The sequence below is a fragment of the Danaus plexippus genome, chromosome 6 (assembly GCF_018135715.1).
Source record: "Danaus plexippus chromosome 6, MEX_DaPlex, whole genome shotgun sequence".
NCBI lineage: Eukaryota > Metazoa > Arthropoda > Insecta > Lepidoptera > Nymphalidae > Danaus > Danaus plexippus.
Genome location: NC_083540.1, coordinates 857,298 through 879,157, shown reverse-complemented (window position 1 = coordinate 879,157; position 21,860 = coordinate 857,298). Strand labels below are relative to the sequence as shown.

The 21,860-nt window shown below is 33.1% G+C and overlaps 5 protein-coding genes across 6 annotated transcripts; 3 read left to right on the top strand and 2 right to left on the bottom strand.

The window, feature by feature from the left end:
- The first annotated feature begins 262 nt into the window (after window positions 1-262).
- LOC116778798 (cAMP-regulated phosphoprotein 19) lies at window positions 263-3,571 on the top strand. 2 transcript variants are annotated; one of them, XM_061529783.1, is made up of 5 exons: window positions 263-343; window positions 432-472; window positions 767-820; window positions 1,190-1,306; window positions 2,373-3,571. In XM_061529783.1, exons 3-5 carry the CDS (start codon window positions 776-778, stop codon window positions 2,559-2,561), a joined length of 351 nt encoding a protein of 116 aa, XP_061385767.1. In that variant the 5' UTR covers window positions 263-343; window positions 432-472; window positions 767-775; the 3' UTR covers window positions 2,562-3,571. The 2 variants fall into 2 exon arrangements, with proteins under 2 accessions (XP_061385767.1, XP_061385766.1); XM_061529782.1 differs by having other exon boundaries at window positions 333-472.
- LOC116778797 (tubulin gamma-1 chain) lies at window positions 3,376-8,123 on the bottom strand. Its single transcript, XM_032672822.2, has 10 exons — window positions 7,963-8,123; window positions 7,691-7,893; window positions 7,391-7,537; window positions 7,067-7,203; window positions 6,518-6,712; window positions 6,201-6,321; window positions 5,623-5,754; window positions 5,056-5,238; window positions 4,641-4,827; window positions 3,376-4,004 (listed from the first exon to the last, which is right to left on the bottom strand). Exons 1-10 carry the CDS (start codon window positions 8,009-8,011, stop codon window positions 3,988-3,990), a joined length of 1,371 nt encoding a protein of 456 aa, XP_032528713.1. The 5' UTR covers window positions 8,012-8,123; the 3' UTR covers window positions 3,376-3,987.
- Window positions 8,124-8,402: 279 nt separating this feature from the next.
- Window positions 8,403-13,885, top strand: LOC116778691 (arrestin domain-containing protein 4). Its single transcript, XM_032672701.2, has 6 exons — window positions 8,403-9,052; window positions 9,260-9,376; window positions 9,450-9,667; window positions 10,868-11,050; window positions 12,455-12,637; window positions 12,982-13,885. Exons 1-6 carry the CDS (start codon window positions 8,932-8,934, stop codon window positions 13,144-13,146), a joined length of 987 nt encoding a protein of 328 aa, XP_032528592.1. The 5' UTR covers window positions 8,403-8,931; the 3' UTR covers window positions 13,147-13,885.
- Window positions 13,886-14,042: 157 nt separating this feature from the next.
- Window positions 14,043-17,384, bottom strand: LOC116778689 (COP9 signalosome complex subunit 2). Its single transcript, XM_032672700.2, has 8 exons — window positions 17,191-17,384; window positions 16,526-16,720; window positions 16,326-16,451; window positions 16,065-16,232; window positions 15,765-15,939; window positions 15,369-15,507; window positions 14,954-15,286; window positions 14,043-14,671 (listed from the first exon to the last, which is right to left on the bottom strand). The coding sequence occupies exons 1-8, from the start codon at window positions 17,242-17,244 to the stop codon at window positions 14,527-14,529; spliced, it is 1,335 nt and encodes a 444-aa protein (XP_032528591.1). The 5' UTR covers window positions 17,245-17,384; the 3' UTR covers window positions 14,043-14,526.
- A 1,373-nt stretch (window positions 17,385-18,757) lies between these two features.
- LOC116779122 (ribonucleoside-diphosphate reductase subunit M2) lies at window positions 18,758-20,929 on the top strand. The gene is made up of 6 exons (XM_032673300.2): window positions 18,758-19,000; window positions 19,069-19,296; window positions 19,530-19,765; window positions 19,847-20,075; window positions 20,160-20,378; window positions 20,460-20,929. The coding sequence occupies exons 1-6, from the start codon at window positions 18,941-18,943 to the stop codon at window positions 20,610-20,612; spliced, it is 1,125 nt and encodes a 374-aa protein (XP_032529191.2). The 5' UTR covers window positions 18,758-18,940; the 3' UTR covers window positions 20,613-20,929.
- The last annotated feature ends 931 nt before the right edge of the window (window positions 20,930-21,860 follow it).

Below are 21,860 nucleotides of genomic sequence, written 5' to 3'. Positions count from 1 at the left end.
GATGTACGAAAAGCATTTTTCCAGCATCACCAAAAAAATATATATTCCACGGATCATTTGGCTTTTCTGCTGAATGTTGCAACGTTATACCTGCTTGTTGTTCGAATCCTTCCTAACGCTACATGAAGAGGTTTCGAGACCCAAACTATATAGCGTTAACAATATATTAAAAGAATATATACATTCAAAACTAAAACTACGGGATTTAAATTTTTCGCCTATTCAAACATTGGTTTTTAAACACCTGAAGTTACAGTTGAAATTCATATTTCATATGAAATATGGCAACTGGCAACATTAATGTAAACGCCATTTTTATTTGTAAAGATTCAAGATTTTAAAGGTGAAGGTTTTTGTTATTTCGAAGCTAATGAAAGTTTCTATTATTTTGATTCGAATATCTTATAATATTGATTTTTAATATTTTTTAGGTGCAAATCTTTTTTGGGCACTTCTTTAAAGAATTGAAAAGGTAAACATGTTTGAAAATTCATAATAAAAAATTGTTTACTTCAAATTAATTATTAAGGGCATGTGTTTTTATTTTGTCCAATTTGGTTCATGGACATCCATCTTTCTTACTATTTAGATAAAAATTATGTCTACTATTGCATGATCGAAACAAAATAGTCAATACGTAATCATTTAATTATGTTATCACAATTAGTGTGAGGGTAAACACGAGTATGTTTCTGTGAAATGTTTTGTGACAACGTTAACAATAAACTGGAATAAAACGATTTTAACCACTGAAAAATGGTTTTAGATCATCACCATGAGTGAATCACCAACTGCAGAACAAAACGATGTACCGAAGGATGTGAGTATTCCGCGATTTATTTATGTATTTAGTACAAATTTTGTATATAGGTTACAATTATTCAATAATCTATCTTATCTCTAACCAGTTTGTTTATTATGAAACCGTCATCGCAACAGTCGTAAATTCAAGCATATACAATTCGTTATTATTGAATGTTGTTTTCGACGCGGTGTTGATTATTACATTAATTATTAGACATATGAATTGAATATGATCAAAAAATAATGTATAATTTGGGACACATTCATTAAAAGAAATGAACATGTAATCACATCATTTATTAATAAGATAATTTTAAAATCAATAACAAAAATATTGATGAATAGTACTTAACTTTAATGTACAATATAGCTTTATTGTTTTAAGGCAAAAGAAGTCGAAAAGTTGGAGGAAGCGAAACTTAAGGCAAAGTTTCCCAATGCGATGCTCGGCAGAGGCCCCGGGGGTCACTCGGCTTTCCTGCAAAAGAGACTGGCTAAGGGTGTAAGTATACCGAGCAGGTCACTGGTGCCAGTTGAATAACACCTTCCATACATAATTATTGTCTCCTTATAATTTTATTTGTCATTCAAACCTTTATTACTTCATGCCTTTCTATAATATAAATATTTACATTTTCTTCCCTTATATTCATTCAGCTATGGTTTTTAGACCATTACCCCAGAACATTTTCTATAGATGTTTGCACTCTCTAAAGTGGCTTGCATTACATCGCGGTGAATAGATGTCACATACAAATTAAGTGTGAACAAAATCATGCCGAGACTGAAAATGAGACTAGAAATGTTTACTTTGACTTTGAAAACTAAATTACATATAAATAAAGAAATCGCTTTGTTTTTTTTTTCATTACATGAAGAAAATTACTTGTACTTGTTTGTGATCACATTGTGTCCTTTGAATCTTGAATCATTATATGTTTTTGCATTTGGATCACTCTGTGTCAATATAATGTACAAATATTACATATTCTGTGTACCAGTTACACATTTTTTCACATATACAACCTATATTGTATCAAGGCATGAGATTTTATATTAATTTAGCTGTAGTTTTATACACATGATAAGGTAACTGGAGTTCAAATGTACATTTTGGTAAAGCAATTCTCAATTTCAATATTATATGACCAATTTATTGTTAGTGTTCTTAATAATTAAAGAAATATTTTAAAAGAAGCATTCGTGTTTTCCATTTCAGAAGTGACATAAAATTAATTTAGATCAAATCAGGCAAATGGCAAAAGATACATGTATGTAACAGTAATGGAGTAGACATACATACCATAATATTAATTATTATTCAAGAGTGTTTTTTGTAAACCATTAGTACAGAAATAAGCTCGTTACTAAACCGCCATTTTTAATAAATTACAACAATTTTTTTACATGCGTTTTGTATGTATTTGTAATTAATTATCTTTAATCAATCCATTCTCCTTGATCCTGGTTTCGATTTTATAAATTCAGTACCTAATTAGTTCATATCTATGTCTACTTAGAGATATCAAATCATTCTTATCACATCATTTATTTATAAAATGTTTCAGCAAAAGTTTTTTGATTCCGGTGACTACCAAATGGCGAAGCAACGTCCCAGCAACCTGGCCGCTCCATTCAAAGCCCCCGCTGCTCCCAAACTGCCCACTGGCGATGCTATCCCAACACCCGACACCGTGCCCTTAAGGAAGACCTCCATCATCCAGCCCAAGTTCCAACCATCCAGCCAGACCTCTTAGCCAACATGCCTTGTATAGACCTCATCCGTTTCTAGGGGTCCGACTGATATCAATCTTTGTTTTCATATTCAGCTAACGATGAGGTGACCAGTCTCGCTTTGTGTTGCACCATGTTGCTATATCTTATTTAGACGCCATCTCGTGGTCTTTCAATAAACAGTGTTCATGTGTTTATAGCATTTTTAAGGATATCTCGTTTGATTGTACCTATTTCAATATCGTTTCAAATTTTACTAAAATTTTTTAAGAGAACTGTTATGATATGTATAATAAATTAGGTAAAATAATATTAGATGTGTGAATGGGGTCGGAGTGAGTTGTATAAATAGTCTGTTCCTTTTATGTAACACTTTTATATCATAAATATCTGTTCCAACTCCCTACTAATATATATAAGATGAGTATATATACTGGTTACGGTTCAATGTATACAGCCAGAATAATATTTTTTGTGTAAAACTCATTGTGATGTATGTTTTATTTAAGGCATTAAAATTTAATAACAATAGATAATAAAATATATCGTCTTTAAATTTAAAAATCCTCTATCGCAAGTCTCCGTACGTGTTACATAACTAGTGTAAGAGTAACAACACTACTGAGTGCATGGTAAGTAATTAATAATTTGATGCTAAGTAAATACTGATTTTTTTTTTAATTATATATATATTTTTTAATATCTGATTAAGAACGATAATATGTACATTATTATCCTATAAAAACATCATCATCAAGGTAAGCTTTTATTTTTATGGACAGATTGTATTGGGTACTAATTAAAAGAATTAAAATTGGGTAGTGTCATAAAAGCACAGCTTGTTAATATTTTATTTTATTAAAAAATGATTGATTCACATTATAATTTAATATCACTATGTTTCGGATGAACAACGTCGTCGGCTTGTGTTGGTGTCCGCATACAATGTACAAACCATAATTAGGTGGGAGATGTAAAACTAGTGTATGTCGTGATTTTAGCATTATTTAATAATAAATTTTCTTAAAATTTATGTCTATTAATTACAATCCTTTGAATTTTGAAAATTACTCGCCATCCTCACAGAACACATTCAACAAATTATTCATTTTTATTTGTGCACAATATTTACAACGCTCGCCTAGTAACTTTACAGACTAAAAATTAAAAAAAATATATAGACGTGAGTCTCATTAATCTACAGAATAATCAAAGAGGTTTGTCACAAATAAAAGAACTGAAAATATGTTGGATTAATAACAGACTAACCAAAATGTTATTTACAATAGGAGGTTTAGCATCTTACAGTACAACGTTAGGACGTGGAGAGATTATAAAATGGCACATTTTAGGACAACTGAGATTGAATACCTCCGGGGCTAGGCTTGGACTGCCTTACACTACATAAAAATTCGTCTTTTAATACTTCTGGTCTTCAGAGATTTCTCCTCATATTTGACTGCTCTCTGTAATGAAGGAAGAACATGAATTAATGACCAAAAACACAAGTGATGGAAATATTTATAAAAAAATTACAAGCCATTAACTAAGAAATAAAATCGGTTGTATGAATGGGATACTTCTATGACACATTATTAATATCAAGTATGTTTCACACAAAACTTATCAATAAAAAATAAGTGTGTGTGAGTGTGTGTGTGTGTGTGTGCAAGTCACACACGGTAGAAGTTAAACTTCTGAAAAGACCCTGATTAAACAACTTATTGGAAAGTATTGAAAAATGAACAGTCGCTTCGTGTAAGCTGTATATTTATAAGTACATAAAAAAAGAATTGGAATTATGTTCATTTTACGATTCATTTCAAAAATCAAAACTCTTCTACATATATGATGATGGCGGCCTCACCAGCAAGTGGTCTCTTGTAGGCACCCTCCGCATATATACTGTTAGTTCATCTCAACATAGCTACTAGTATATTGTGTGTAGCCCAGTCTTACCATAACTGCCTATCATTTTACTACAGAGCGTTTCCATTCATAAATTAACGTTAATGCTGTCACGTGTCAAGATTTGAATTTTGAAGGATCGTGATGCAAACTTGTTTTCCAGGGTTCCCGGGTTTCGTAATATGATTACGTACCCGGGTTCCAGTGCACGTAGTCGGGGGTGGCGGCGGCTCGGTACTCGTGCACCAGGTCATCGACCACTCCACGTGACGCGTCGAACTCCTCTAGAGACTCGTGGAACATAGGCTCCTTGCGGAACACCTCCAGGAACGCCTCGCGCTTCCTCAGCTTGTCGAACTGCTGGAGACACCGGTCGAACAGCTGGAATATAACTATTATTAATATACGATCCTATGAGAGCTCTACATAAACAGACATCACCTAATGAATTTTACTCTATGAGTGTTATGAAGAGCACTATTTTTCTTAGCCTTCTTTCATAAATGCTTTAATGAAACAATCTCACCAACCCATAATACACACCGCTAAATACTGAGAAGAATATATTATCCCAACACTACCCAAATGTATCGGACATTTGTTACTCACGGATGAGATGTTTGTATGATTTGCCAGCAGGAGTCCAGATACTTTATGTTCAGCGGTGACGTGCGGGGAACGCCGGGACAGCGCCACTTGTATAGAGGCTGGTCCCCACGGTATGAAGCAGGCTAATTTCCGCTCTCGGATACGTTGTAGTGACTTGTGGACCTGGGACGGATCTACCTCACCCTGGGAAACATCATAATTTGTCACTAATACTGATCAATACATCTAGACATTACAGTGAAATAAGACTTAAATATATATATAAAACAGCATTTTCACTAAACGAGGCTAACTTTTAATATTTTTCATGCCAAATTTACTAAAATACTATCTAAAACTGTGTTCAATTTTCAGTAAAAACCTATTTTCTACCTTTGATCCACATCACTCAGTTAAATTTCCATTGTTAGTTTCATAGAAATACAAGTAATTTACAACAAAAAATAATAAAAATGCAGATCTTGTGATATGATGAACTATTTGAGATATTTACCATACAGTATTCATAGTACAGACTCCTTAATAGATAAAAGGTTGTAAACAATCTTCAACACATGACATAATCACCTGAATGATGTTCAGTATCGATATATAGCAGTGTTGGTTGGCTCGGTCTGGACTCAATGACACCATCATGTTCTTTGGCTGCAGCAGTCTTTGCATCACGTCCAGGACAGTGGTCTTCCTTATTTTCGGAGCCTGAAATATTATGTTTTGAATTAGTAGACTCGGAGTTAGGAATTGTACAAAATTATATTATGATTCTGTGGACATTTCTTAAAATACTTTTCATGATCTCACTCCGGTAAATAAGATAAGGTATATAAGGATAAGGTAAATAGCGTAAGGTTATCACAGAGAATAACAGACTGCCCGCTTTCATTGATTTTTTTGGTTAAACTTCCTCCTGTGTTCATTAATTTAATTTTTAGTCTGAACATAGAACAAATTGTTGTAATCATGTAAGAATTGTCAGTTACAGACTTTTATAAATGGACAGCTTATTTGAGCTGGGGATGACATAGATTTCTATCATTTCTATCATATCATAGATTTCTTTTTTTTTATTCTGTAGTTTTTGAGATAAATAGTTATAAACAAACAAGCACATATATTTCCTCTTTTGTACTAGTAAAGATACTCACAGCATTAACATCATGGTCGGCCGATAGCGGAGTGTAACCTGTCATGAGGAAGTGGAGCCGAGGAGTTGGTATGAGAGGAGCCACCAGACTGATCAGATCATTATTCATGTAAGAAGGGTACCTGGAATATCACAGTTTTAAATATATATGTTTTTATAGTAAAACAAAAATCAATTAAGGCTTGTCTGTTTGGAAGCTACAGACAGAAAAACGTTCATATATACATAACAATCTATGCCTTTTGTACTTTATGTAATGACTTTTATGTCCTAATAATTGTCCTACATTTCTAAAATTATGTTTCAGTAACTACGAACCTGAGAGTAGCAGTACTGGCGCTCATGATAGTTGACACCAGGGTATTGATCTGAGCGAATGATGGATTCTGTATGTGAAGACGATCACTCGCTATCCTGTTGAGGGCTGTGTTGTCTAACACCATCACACAGTCGGCACTCTCGGTGAGACGCTTCAAAGTCAACAGTGAATTGTACGGCTGGACCACTACGTCACTGGAATATAATGCACAGATATTTAAGATATATAAGTGAGTCCTTGTTACATAACTCAGTTAGTGTGTGTGTGTGTGTGTTAGTTGTGTGTAATATTATATGATGATTTTCAGCCAGTTTTACTCTCTAGCTAACAATTACAATAAATCTGCGTTACCCTCCACTACCTTAAAGTACTGGCAATATTTTATTCATACAATTTCTTCCCCACAATTATTTAAAAAGCTTCAACAATAATAAAACATTACGGAAAATTTTTTAGATATTCACATATAAGAATAAGATAGTATATATGAAAGGAATTTGTTAGACCCGCTTTGATTGTAAATTAATAATTAATAAACAAATATTTACCTTATCTCATCCAAATTAGGGAACACGCTGTAAGTTTGCACTAGTTTCTTGGGAAATCTATCCGAGAGGTGTTCCAGGATGTAGGAGCCCATACCTGACCCAGTGCCACCGGCTATAGAATGGCACAACACAAAACCCTGGAACATGATACATGTTGATGTAAAAATTAACAGTTAAAATTTAAAATACTTAGATTAAAGGCTTACTTAATAAGTTAAACTTAAAGTTAAATGGAACTTATATACATAATAAAGCAAAAACAATGTATGTATAATTATTTTATTGATGATAGTATAAAAATTATAAAAATTTATGTCTTTTTACCTCTAGGTTATCACTTCCATCAGCCTCCCTGTTAATTATGTCAAATACTTCTTCATTCAACTTCTCTCCCTGAGCAAAGCCGGATGCCCAATTGTTACCCGCTCCACCACCATGTTTTGATAAATATACATTTTCGGGATTGTAAAGCTGAAAAATAACATTATTTAATATGAACAACACTGAAACAACGACGATACAAAAATAGAGCGAAAAACATTAGAAAACATTCCACTTTCAGAACTCAAATGTAGAAAATATTTTTTTAGTTTTTATTTTTCAGATAAGTAACGTAAGTCTTACTTTCGCATAAGGGGAATTCATAATAGTGTGAATAACACGAGGTTCCAGGTCCAGAAGGACTGCCCTCGGGATGTAATGATCATCATCTGCTTGGTAGAAAAACACATCTTTTCGATCAGAGCCCGCTGAAGCAAACTCTTCTAAAATTCCCTCCGGCGATATTCCATGTTCTATGCAAAGCTGCTTCCAAAATTCAAATCCAACTAAAATACCAATATTTTTAAATTTAACTGAACAGTAAATAATATTTTACTCAAACGAAAATATCTTACTTTGATTCCCACATTGTCCCAGTTGCAATGTTATCATTTCACTCGGCATTTTAAATGTTTAACTTTCGTTTTCTTTAAAACAAATTGGTAAATTTCTGAGTTTATAATTTATGTATTTAACTTTGTAGCGCCGACTTTTAATTATATTTATTGTCATCTGTGAAGTTTTAATACTCCACAGAAAATTCTATTTGTACAGATTAAAAATATGTATTCTGTATTTATAACGCTTTTATGATTTGAAATTTTATCGTAAATATATTTAATAGTTTATATTAAGAATCATGACGGCCTTAGATAATGTAAAATAATAATATTAACCTTAAACATTTAGTGTTTGTTATTACAAACTTAAATAAAATCAAAAGAAAAACACGTTTGGGAAACACTTTTACTTTTAAGACATTGTGTATTTTCTCTTACGTCATAGTTCACAAGACATTACATGATTGCACAAGTGACAAGTTAGAAACTTTGAAGTAACAATGACAAAATAAATTATTAAAACTCTTTCTGTGATTGTTTTACAAACATTCTTTTTTTAACGATTTTAAATATATGTTATACACGTATAATTTATTATTGTTACTGTTCGTAGAAAGATTAAGTGCTTTTCATGACGTAAAATAAGAAAAACAAAGGCAAAGCAAGTTTATGGTCGGCCTTCACAAACTTATAACTTACTCTTAAGTTACATCCTACGACAAATTGTGCTTACATTAAGCATAATGTATTCTTTCAAGTAAAATTATCTCAAAAGTTCTGTTTAAAGAAGTGCTAGTGATAGTTCAGTTGTTTAACATAAGAACTAAAAAAAAAACTGTGTTTGAAGCGAACCTAAATTTTGATATCTAATAAGAAACTAATTAGTTTGAATAATTTTGTGTTATTTCATAAAATTAACATAAAACAATAGGTTCTTTCTGTTATTAAAAAACATTTAACAAATCTTATTTTATTTATACAACAATGCCTCGGAAACTGCTAAAATTTTTAATTGTCTTCGACAACACGTCGCTCTTATATTTTCCTGGTCAATTCTTATCAGGAAAAGTTCTGATGGAGTTGCAAGACGACACTCCAGTACTTGGTAAATATTAAATCAATTCCATCTAAATTTAACTTTGACTAAAATAATCATTGCCATAAGTTATATGTAACCATTTAAATTTATGTGGGCTGTTAAAGGTCAGAGAATAGAATCAATTTATAACTTTCAAGTTTACCGGTGATATAACAGATAGATTATTAGGCACTATACATTATCAATATATAAAATAACCTATCGTCTTTCCAGGTCTACACTTCCATGTAATCGGTGAAGGTGTTGTAAGAGTTGGATCCGGCAGACATGAGAGGCTGTTTGACAAGGAAAACTATATTGACTTCAGAATGAGGCTTTTGGGTGAACCAGGTATTCTAATATAGATAATAATTAAAAATTATAACTTAAACTTATATATTTATGTAAAAAAATATTTGTTTAGGTCATGGAGCATCCGTCCTTTCTCCGGGGATCCACAGCTTTCCTTTTAAGTTGGGGCTTCCTATGGGCCTTCCGTCCACATTCCTCGGTACTCATGGATGGGTCCAGTACTATTGCAAGGCCGCACTAAGAGAACCAAATGGTCTCACTCATAAAAATCAGCAAGTCTTTATAGTAATGAATCCCATTGACCTGAATTCTGAACCGCCAGTCCTAGCTGTGAGTACTTATTCTCTTCTAGGTCTGTATTATAGCTATAGTTGGCATGAACATTTACAAAATCTTTTATGTGTGATTTATTAAAAGAATTTCTTGTCTATAAACACCATATGAGACGAAACCTCTTAGCATTCAATGGATTCAGTGTGCAGGTGCCTGGGACTTGCGACCCAGGTGTAGGTTTAAGGGGACCCTAACTAATGCGCGTTAAACGCTCACCTCCACTGTCCAAGCTCCTCTCCCTACCTAACCATATTTGAACAGAACCTACTAGGGCTGCTTTCAAAATACCTACCAAGAATAAATTGATGTGAGTTCTGGACAGGCCCAAGTCTTTTAGTAGGTTGTAGAGAGATTTAGCCGTTATACCTATCACTCCCACTTCTACCAATGTCAAAATGTTATTTTATTTGAAAACTATTGATAATCAACAAGTGAGTTTTTGTAAAGTAATAATACTTTTTCTCCCTTATAAGGCTTCTTTACGCTCCACAAAGCATGTAATTATTGTAAAGAATCCATTACAACGTCTCTGTTACTTTTGCTTCAATCATCCGTGACACGTTTAGTCTGCCATACATTTACAGCAAATAATACTAATTAAATTCAAAGTCTAAGAATTTCATTTAGATCTCAAAATGAAGCCAACACTATGGCTTAAACGCAAGACAATAGACAAGATTTTTTTTTTTTTAATATGTATTCTGTATATTATGTTATTTATATTTGACCATTTAAAATTTCATATAGAAATGCGAGAACTTTTAAGACATACTTCAATATATATAAACATATGTTATTTCTGAGTAAATTTTTGTAAAACATCTCGGCTGCTCGGGATCACGGTAGCTGCTAAGTAACCGAAATGTCGGGAGTATGTAGTTTTAAAAGTAATAAAATAACGCGTGGTAATACGAAAATATTAGTTTCATTTAAATTTTAAATATTAACCACTTTATATTTCAAAATAAATGCGAACAAAATAAGGCATCAATATAAGGTAAAGGTTTTACACGTAATGTAGAAAAAAAAATACCTATGTATTTTATAAATTCTGAATCTGGGTATGGACTATATCTCGGACTTTTTGAGGGATTTCATTTAAGTTTTAAATTATAATCGCATGAACTCGATGTATAGTTATGGTATTTTAAATTCAAGCGATGTGACCCTGTAGTTATTTCTATGTGGCGTGTGCAGCAAGAGTTTGAGCTGAGTGTGGAGCACAAGTTGGGTGTGGGGTGTGTCGGCGGCGGGGTGGTTCAGTGTCGCGTGTCCCTGGACCGGGGCGCGTACGTGCCCGGGGAAAGCGTCGCATTATCCGCCGTCGTCGACAATAGATCGCGGACACTCATCAAGGCTACCAGAGCGGCGTTGACAGAGGTAACTACTTAAATAACCGTATGACGTCACAATATAGGGTTAATGTTTATAACGTTTGTTAGCATACTGTGGACTAGAAATGATATAGCTTGTATTGAAATATTTGCTAGTTCTGGGCTATAATATTCCCCTCTATGCTTCAGTACCCGAGAATTTTTTATTGGTTCATGTTTCTGATACACTGATCGGTTGTGTTGTATTATTTTGCGCCATGTATGTTGCTGTTAGATCTGCATAATGGGCCTATGTTGTAATTTTGGCCTGAATTGCTTCTAACAACTTGGACCCTTGTTTAGAACATCGTTGTAGGGAGGGTGATATCTGGCGATGTGACAACACGCCGTATTTCGACGGTAGGACAACGGAAGAAATTGTTTAAAATGAGGCCCCATATATTATGTAGCTGTGGCGTGTTAAGGGTAAGGTATATATGTCTCTATTGTATGTCAATATTTTGTCGTCTAAAAGTACGTCGCTAGGACGCCTGTTGCCAGCTGCGGTCGACACTGGACAGCCATCAGATTCCGATGCGATCCGTATAGAAAAATATGTTTGAGATCGTCTTGGAGTACGTAGTTTTTGTAGGAAGTGGTAGATCGCTATGGAGATGACCGAAGTATGCCAGTGGCTATGACCAGTACTAGCATCATCATTGTTAATGTCTGAAGCAAAATGTGTTTGCGTACACAGATGTGAGTGGATTTATGCAGGTCCTGTAAAGTGTAATCTTATTTTTAAGGAATATTTTACTTACTTACTTATAATAAACTATGAATAAATCGCTCTGTTCATACCTTTATTTTCTTGGACGATAGAAATGCGAATGAAGTATCCAGGGTGGCTCTTGGATATTTATGTTTATTTGGCCAAGTAATGAGGAATTCCTACTATTGTGCCAAGAGGATTACTTCAAGTAAACACAATTGCGGTATTTTTCAAAATTTAATTTATCCTCCGTCGAAACCTTTTGTATAAGTCATTAATAGCTTTTTGAAGGGGAATGAGGATGTAGTCCGGGTCCTAAATTATATATTAATGTCAATGTCAGCCTCAGAGAGTTAGGTGAGTGGGTGTTTTATGAACCGAAAGCTAGAGCATACTGTCTGGATGAATTATATTTTCAAGCGAAGCGCGCCCATAGCTCCATCACCGCTGGAACTGTCATGCTGTAGCCAGCTCCGAGTATAAAGCCTATGAAGATACTGGCTCATACACATGTATATATGCATAAGTTCCTCCCTACTAATTCATCTATCTGAAAGCGAAAGTCTAGTAAAAATTTGTTTACATGTTTAACAAATTATCGAATACAAACAGACGATCCAATTTGTTTTGTTTACATAAATGTAAGACGTAAAAATATATTGATCCTTGTACTAAAAACGGTTTTCCTCGACGTATAAGACGATCCAGTACGTGGCTCACGGCAAGGTGGCGGCGCGGGAGGTGCGGGAGCTGGCGCGCGTGGCGCACGGCCGGGTGCGGGGCGGGCAGGCCCAGCGCTGGCGGGACGTGCTGTACGTGCCGCCGCTGCCACCCACCAACCTCAGAGGCTGTCATCTCATATCCGTGCAGTACGACGTCTTTGTGAGTCACAGAATATTATTTAAAGAGATCTATTATGTATATATATGTGATACTAGAATTGGGAATCGGAGACCCTATCACATACAGACGTAGAAAAAAAACTGCTGTGCAATACAGAATATATTTATTGTTAAAGTTGAGTTTTTTAACCAAAAGCACTCCTTTTGGATAGATCGTCACTTGATCTTCAACCCTGCTAAACCTGCACAGTACACTATCACTGTACACTCATTAATATAAAAAAATCATAATTTTAAGAAATCGAGATCTGTGACAGTCTTCAAACTATAAAATATGTTATCTACTCACTACAGTACATAAAAGAATGTCTTATTTGATTAAAGTTCATCCTTGAACCGAAGAGTCTCGAAAAGGAAGTGAAACTCCAACTTCCGGTACTGCTAGGCACATACCCATTCAGAGACGACGACGCGGAACGCCCGCCCACGCACTACCCCACCACGCTGCCCATCTTCAGGCCCTGGCTGGCTGACAAACAGTCGCAGTGACATGCGATCACACCTCTAGTGTGAAACCTCTGTGGCTCGTCAATCAAAGAGGTTATAGAGTCTATACTGTATGCAACTCACTGACAGAAAAAGCACGTCCTAACCTCCTTGGTTCGGCGACCATAAAGGTTGTATATCTTACTGTCATAATAAAGATTGAAGTACACTTTGAGATCCGGTGAAATGTTTGATGTTGAACATAATGTAAAGTTCTGTATATTTGGAATATTTTTCAAACATTTGATATTTTATATGCATTTACACTTAGATGTAATAACTTTTGTGATTATTATCACACGTAGCCGACTCGCGTCTCCAATATACTGCTTATATAGCGAATATTTTATAAAATAAAATATACCATAGAGAAATCTGGTGCTCAGTAAATAGGTGCAAAAGCATTTAAATTTTTAAATGTCTATGGTGTAATTTTTTTTATCCGTATGAATTGTGTTCGGTGACATATCAATGTTCTTTTGTACTTATTTTTAATGTTTTTTTTTATCTAGTGTGCCATTTTATATCTTTAATATTTTACTTAACTGTGTTATCTAAAATTTATCATAAAAAAAAATATTAATATTATTATTAAATTCAAATTATATGGCAATGTATATAACTAACCTGTGATATATCGCTCCGTCCGTTTATGGTAGCATTACTTACTACGAGTTAAAATCTAGAATAAGGGAAATATAATCGAAATAAATAATCCTTATAATAAACGACAGCAGTTTTAGTTGTATTTCCCATATATTATGTTGATATTACCGTTGAGGCCATTTTACTATTAAAAAAAATATATTGGGACCTATAAAAAGAGGTTCACATACTACATTCTATGACATTTTATGAAATTTTGTGGTGAAAAAAATGAACTAAGTTGAAACAAAGGAATCACTTCATATTTATATTAATTACAAATAATATTTTTTATTACACAATCCATACCGCAAAGTTATATCACCGAGTATAGACACATGAAATATTGGCATCATTACGCCCACATAAAACACTTCAAGCATAATGGGACTTTAAATTTTGGTTTGTATTTGATGTCATTAAAATATTTTCATTACATTTGCGTGGGCTGCGGATTTCCGGTCCTAGGCGCAAACACGTGTTTATGCGAGTAATGATTGTTATACTGTAACTGGAAACGTTTATATAAAATTATCGATTAAACAAAGTGGGCGATCAAAAAATATTAAAATCAGTACAATACCTTTTAGCTAACCGCTTAAGACATATGAAGTGACAGATACAGATGGTGTTTTAAAACTACAACAACAAATGAATCTCTTCCAAAGGATGACAACTATTTATTTAATCTGTGCAAATTGTTCAGAATTCAGGTGTGTTACTCTGTGGTCGGCCGACTCAGGCCATCTTGTTGGCCAGGGCGAGGTGCAGGGCTGCCAACTGCGCGGTCCACTTGTCCAGGGCGGTGTACCGAGCGGCGTCCCTCGCACCACGGGCTAACTCCAACACGCTGTTCACTTGGTCGATGCGACCGCTGATGGTGCTGAGGAATTAATTCAATGATAACTTCATATCAGTCAAATACACTCCAGATTATTATATGAGTCAAAATAAGCTAATGAGCCAGCAGGGGCTACATTTATAAAAAATTGCTTTTAGATCAGGTCATTTTAAAATTTTAAAAAACATTTTGACTCCAATCCACTACTTACTAATTCCAATCAATCAGTAAACAGTCTCAAAAAACTAAGATTTCCAAAGAAAGCTATTCAAATAATATAATTAAATTCCTGAAACTTGGAGCTGGATATAAAACGTAACTCACTTATCCAAAATACAGGTGACTAATAAATTCTCAACTTCTTTCTCATCAATATTGAGCTCCTTAGATATGAACGGTATGTGGATCCTAGTGTACGGACCGATCAGTTTGATGAGGACTTGAGTTCTAATATTTCTTAGGAGATCTTCGATGTGTTCCCTGATGAAGGGATCGTCCATTATGTTGTTTCTATTGTGTTTCAGGATGGACTCGAAGTCATTTATATCGTTGTTCTGGTACGCCATCACAAGGTTGGTCATTGCTAATATTTCTGGATCGTTCTTGTAGGGTTTCGCTTCCTGAGAATCAAATGGATTGATGCCGGACTTCATGAGCCTGAAATAGATATACAAAATATTACTTCTCGCTCAGAAAGCCATTTGGTATAAAGCCTCATATATTTATTTGATATACATACATGTTGGCTAGTACCAAATATTTAAGGCAGGTTGTTCGTCGTGGGCTGCCGGATTCGTCATAGTTCTTGAAAGCTTCAAAGAAATCTGTATGGGCCTTTTCAAACTCACCCTCCCTGAGATGCATCTTACCTCCACACTCTAAAAATAAAATATTCCAAAAATTCACTACTATAACTTAATGGTTGTTGAATAGATAATTTATAAACAACATATTTTTTTTTATATATTACAGAAATTATTGCCATTGCAAAATTCAAATTAAAAAGCAGATTAGAGTTAAAAAAAAAATCCATATTTTAAATTTTTTTATAAATGTAATAGTCATGTTTTCCAATAATAAATTTTTTATTTTATTTGGCATCAGATCAAAATGATTATTTCTTCTATAGTTGTACCTCTTATAACACCCATTATGAGGGGATGTGGTATTGCTGACTTAATATGCAACGATTGTTCATATAGTGCCTTTAATTTCTTATTATTTTTTTGTGCTGTATACATTTGGATTTCGAGTGCATATATTTCTAATAGTTGGGTGCCTTTCTTGAGATCATCTTCGCCCTCATCGGTCTGGAAGCATTAAAAAGAAAATCAACTATACAGGGAGTACAGATAAATGATATTTTTCACAAGTAATGACATTATATGAAGATTAAAAAAAAACAAATGACATTTCATACAGAAAAAATCCTCACCTGGCAACTCTGATGCAATTGCTTCAATATCTTGGCTAATTTATTAAAATCTCCACGGTCATAATACAGCTTGCCTAGTTTGGTGTTTGTTTTGAACCATAAACGGTCATTTTTGGCATCTTTTAATGCTTCTAATGTTGTCTCATAAAAATCCTGCAGGAGCTCCATCTGAAACGAATACACAACAGTCAGCACCGAAATAAGTTGATGATGAAACAGTTAATAGTTAGCTGTTAAAAATAAAAATGAATTACAACTTACATTTCTAGAAGTAGAAATATAATCAAGGATAGAGTTGATTGATTTCTCCGAGTGATTTCTTGTTACAGCACTCTTGATGTATGTGAGAAGCTGTTTGTATCTTGCCATCATTTCCGTGAAGTTGCTCTGAAAATAAAAAAAATATATCTCTCAGTTCCATAATAAGAAACATATCTTATATATTAAAATGCTAATGTTACCAGTTTAAAGTTTATCTTAATCATTTGTTTGAGAGCCTTGAATCCCCACTCGCCCTTGTCTCCCCCCTCCAACTCCAGAACTTTTTGAAAACTCAAGAGAGCTGCTAATGGCATGTCTTCTTTTAGGGCTTTGCTATTGTAATACTGGTTTTCAAGGTCCACATCGGGTTCTGAATTACTGTCCTCCGAATATTCCTATATTAAAACAAAAAATAAATTTATGTTATTACTTTATAAATACATGATTTTCCTAAAGATAAATAATATTAAACACAAGCTAATCAGATTCAAAGCAGAATTAAACCTTAAGCATTGCTCCATTGTTCAATACAAATATAGATATTATTTTGTGTATAAGACTTAGTATAAATAAATGAAGTAGTAAATATTTATAGTCTCACATCATCAACAAGGGCGTCAATAACAATTGAACAATCAATTTAATGTAAAATATTTTGTATCAAAATAGTATCCCAGATGAAGAAAGATTTTGCTATAACATAAATTAAATACGTAATCGTTTCATAGAGTATGCTACTAATATTATGACAACAATTGCAGCCCTTTGCCCTGGCAATGGCCAGGCTCATGATATTTTAGCGAGAATGTGCACAAAGCACATATTATGAAAAGTGCAACTGCAAGTGTAAACAAAGTAATATTACCAAGCCATAGTCTTCCTCCTCTTCACACATATAGTCGTCGTCATGGTCGGACATTATAGTGAAGACAGCTTTTTACTGTTATCTAAATCCTAAATAGACTAAGACTGCAAATTATTACTTAAATATGAAGCATTAAAACTATGAAATCGGCATTTAGCTATACGCATTACGCAGCAGACGTCACACGGTCTCAAGTCAATGTCAATGTCACTTGTATTATTACCTACTTGAAAAATTAACTTACGCAAGTATAATAACGATATAATTTCTTATGCATTTTTGTTTTATCCTAGCTACGGGTAAATTCTATAAAACAAACTCCTTCATGATTTCTTTCCTCATAATTCAATATTATATTATAATTTGTTCATTACATAAAAACTTTGACAAAATAGTCTAAAACTTAAGTATGAATTGAACCAGAGGCTAAAATATAAAAATAATTAGAAAAGTTTTAAAATTAATTATATTAAAATAAAAAATACAACAATTTTAACTACCCTGTGGGGCTAATTTTTTATATATATTTATTATATTTTATCTCTCGATATGATAATTCATTTTAACATACTAATTATCAATATTTCATTTCAAATAAGGTTATAAATCAATGCTTTTTAAGGGATTTTTGATTTATTTTTTAAAATACGTCGTAATCCGATTTAGGTGTACATGTCAATAAAAATAATATGTTAGGTTTGAATAACCATACGTCTTTACGAAATTACTTTATATCTGATGGTTGTACAATCGTACTGTAATAATCTTTCCTAAAATATGTTTATAATGTCATGTGGAATAATTTAGTAATAACAACAAATTATCTGAAATTAATAATGGATCTATCGAAAGCAGTTAATCTATTAGTAAAGTTATTTTTCTGAGAATCATCTAAATAAATACAATACTATACATATTTAATATAAAAAAAATAAAAAACAAGTAAACTAATTATACACCAATACATGTATGTGCAATTTCCAAAATTGCTTAGTCGAACGTTAAGTGTTAACACTATGTCAAGAACAGGTGTAGACAGGTTCTACTTTTGATTGGCTAACGGGTTGAAAACCTACTTTATTTATATCCTATTGGTTAGCAATTGTCCAATCAACTAAACTTATAAAAGCTGTTTTTTTTACCGCGATAGTAAATTATTCGTCTTATTTTGCTATACTTCTGAAAAAAGGAAAGGAAAACTATTCCACTTCATTATATATTAAAATTATATCATATAACATAACCAGTGAATTAAAAATTAAACAATAGTTTTGGCGCTTTTAATTCTGTTCCACCATTGGTGCAGTTTATTATCAGTAATTGTTCTGAAACTAGAAAAACTATTTCAGTAATAATTACTTCTATCGTTTTTAACGAAATATCTTACAGTTTTAATAAAACTAAGTCATGAATAAATTTTTATGTATTATTTATTATCGCTAAACTTGAGATTATATTTTATAGAAAAATTTATAAAATTTAAATGTTTACGTACAATAATTTTAAATACTAGTTTCAGAACAGAAATAATTTTCCCGCCATAAATATGATATTGCTTCAGAATCTTGTTGTGACTTGTCTAACTGCGAATTACGAAGTACGACATTCAACATTCTGCAATCAACAATAGTTAATTTTAGTTGGTACCTACCCAGTGTACAGGCATCAGAACTCTCCAAAATTGTTCCACCATCTTTAATACATCAAAATAATTTCTGTCTGTCTGCTTTAAATATATTAATATAAAAAAATGTCTTACTGTATTGATCAAGAAAATGTGTTTAATGGATTAAACAATGTTCATATCAAGGTTGGTATTAACATGTTTCACTATTTCAATGGTTATAAATTTGGCAATAACGTGTTTTTTTTTTTCAGAGTCCTGTTAAAAAAATCCTTAATTCCCGAGATGAAAATATTCAATTTGAAAAAATGGAAGTTGAGAAAGACAGCAAAACGCCGGCTTTTGACCCACAATTAGAACCCCTGCTGAGAGAAAACCCTCGTCGATTTGTTATATTCCCCATCCAATATCCTGATATATGGCAAATGTACAAGAAGGCAGAGGCTTCTTTCTGGACTGTTGAAGAAGTTGACTTATCTAAGGTTAGCCTAATTGATTGCTGAACATAATTTATTACAATTTCAGATCTGTTACAATCACTATTTAATTTGCAATGGTTACTCGTTTTTAATAATATTGCACAATATTTTTAACTAATTTTCCTACTTATGAAATTTATGTACCAGAATGGTCATAGAATATATATTTATGATGTCTATATAATTCATTATACAACTACATTAATATTTTACGATGCATGAATATATGCTTACAGGATTTGAGTGATTGGGAAAGTTTAAAGGACTGTGAAAGACACTTTATTAAGCATGTATTGGCGTTTTTTGCGGCATCAGATGGTATAGTAAATGAGAATCTCGTAGAACGCTTCTCCCAGGAAGTTCAGGTGACTGAGGCGAGATGCTTCTATGGTTTCCAGATTGCTATGGAAAATGTTCACTCGGAAATGTATTCACTTCTGATTGATACATATATTAGGGACCCTAAAGAAAGGTGATAAAATTAAAATAATGAACTGAGAACTAAATTAGTTTAATATTAATTATAGTTTTCATGGTTGTATGTTATTTTTAGGGATTTCCTGTTCAATGCTATTGAGACTTTACCATGTGTAAAGAAGAAGGCAGATTGGGCTCTTCAGTGGATTGCCAGTAAGACGGCCACATTTGGAGAGCGCATTGTTGCATTTGCTGCTGTTGAAGGGATTTTCTTCTCTGGAAGTTTTGCTTCTATCTTCTGGATGAAGAAGAGAGGTCTCATGCCCGGTTTGACTTTCAGTAATGAACTCATTTCTAGAGATGAAGTGAGTTTTAATAAATGCATCATATTATTTAATCTCATTAATGTACTTAATTAATATAATAATTTTTAATATATGTAATTCCAGGGCCTTCACACAGATTTCGCATGTCTTATGTTCAAACACTTGGTGCAGAAGCCAAGCAAAGATTGTGTTTTAAAAATTATTAAGGATGCTGTAGTCATTGAACAGGAGTTCCTCACTGATGCACTGCCTGTAAGACTTCTCGGTATGAACTGTGAGCTGATGTCAGATTACATTGAATTTGTTGCTGACCGTCTTCTCATGGAATTGATAGGAGAGAAGGTATTTCTTCAAAATTTTAAGTTATAATATTTATTTATATTGTCTTTATTTATTTATAAAACCCTATCTTTTTTTTCACAGCACTACAACACAAAGAATCCGTTTGACTTCATGAACTTAATTTCCCTGGAGGGTAAGACGAACTTCTTTGAGAAGAAGGTCGGGGAGTACCAGAAGTGGGGAGTGATGGCAAATCCTGATGACAATGTGTTCACTTTAGATGCTGAGTTTTAAATCTCTCTAGTTAGCGTGAAGCTCATTCCAACACATGTTCTACTGGCCGACCCAGTATTAGTGATAAATTTCTATTTTTCAGACTTAAGTGTATGACTGTACTTATCAGGTTCTGAGAAGGAATTGATGTACCTTGTAGCGTATAAGGAGTAATATGTAATATATTTTTATTGTATGTTTGTGTGTTTAGGCTAAGGATAATGAAGTGATATAAATAATAGTTTCCTAATTTTTATAATGAATCAGTGAGTACCTCAACTAACTCTTGAATTTTATATAAAGATTTGTGACATGCAATAAATTATGATAAGCAACAACGTTTTTGTTATTTCTTAAAATTTAATTATAGAGATCAATGAGTACAGTAAGGTCGACTGTGCACAGTATATTCTGCCAATGTAGGTGAAGTTGACACGAAGGAGTTTGGTTAGTAAATGTCCTGTGATTTTTATAATATTGTGAGTCAGCAATTTTGCTATTCCTAGAACAACGTGATGTTCCAATATCTACTTAAGTACCATAATAATGAACGTTGATATTGATTACAATATTGAAGTGGCGGAATGTAAAATGTATGTCTCGAAAGAAACGGTAGAAAATTACTACTTTTGTGTACGAAAATTCATCGCATGGCGATGACAGCTTCAACTGACGGTAAACCATTAAAGACGCCACCTGAGAACGGATTAGGTTTGACAATTAATAAAAAAGCAGCTTGCATGTTATGAAATATACATTGTAAATAGTATTTTTTTACCAGTATTTGAGTCTCATTGCTTTAATACTAATAATATGAATATACCTAGTTACATACAATGTAACGTAACCATTCCCTGTTTGTTTTCGGTTTATCGTCCCGACCCGTAGCCCGTAGGTCAATCAACCCGAAATATGTCAATCGCAAGACAAACTGAAAAGTCGAGATAAGTTAAGATATAACAGCATTTAAAAATAATTTTTCCACTTGTAAATATTTTAAACCTAAACCAATTATACTATGAGCTTTATTGGTACTGTTTTGATGACATTTGAGAAACTACAATAGGATGCCATGACTATTAAACGTAACTAAAATTGTTGAATTATAAGTGGAAACTAAAACTATCTAGAGCACAAGTGTATAATTAAATAGCAGAAACTTATAGCGACTAATAATATTCTTGCTAGGAGTCATTTTTACACAAACTTAAAAACTATTCAATGAAACATAGTAATATTTTTTTTATGTGAAAGGTGGCAAACGAGCAG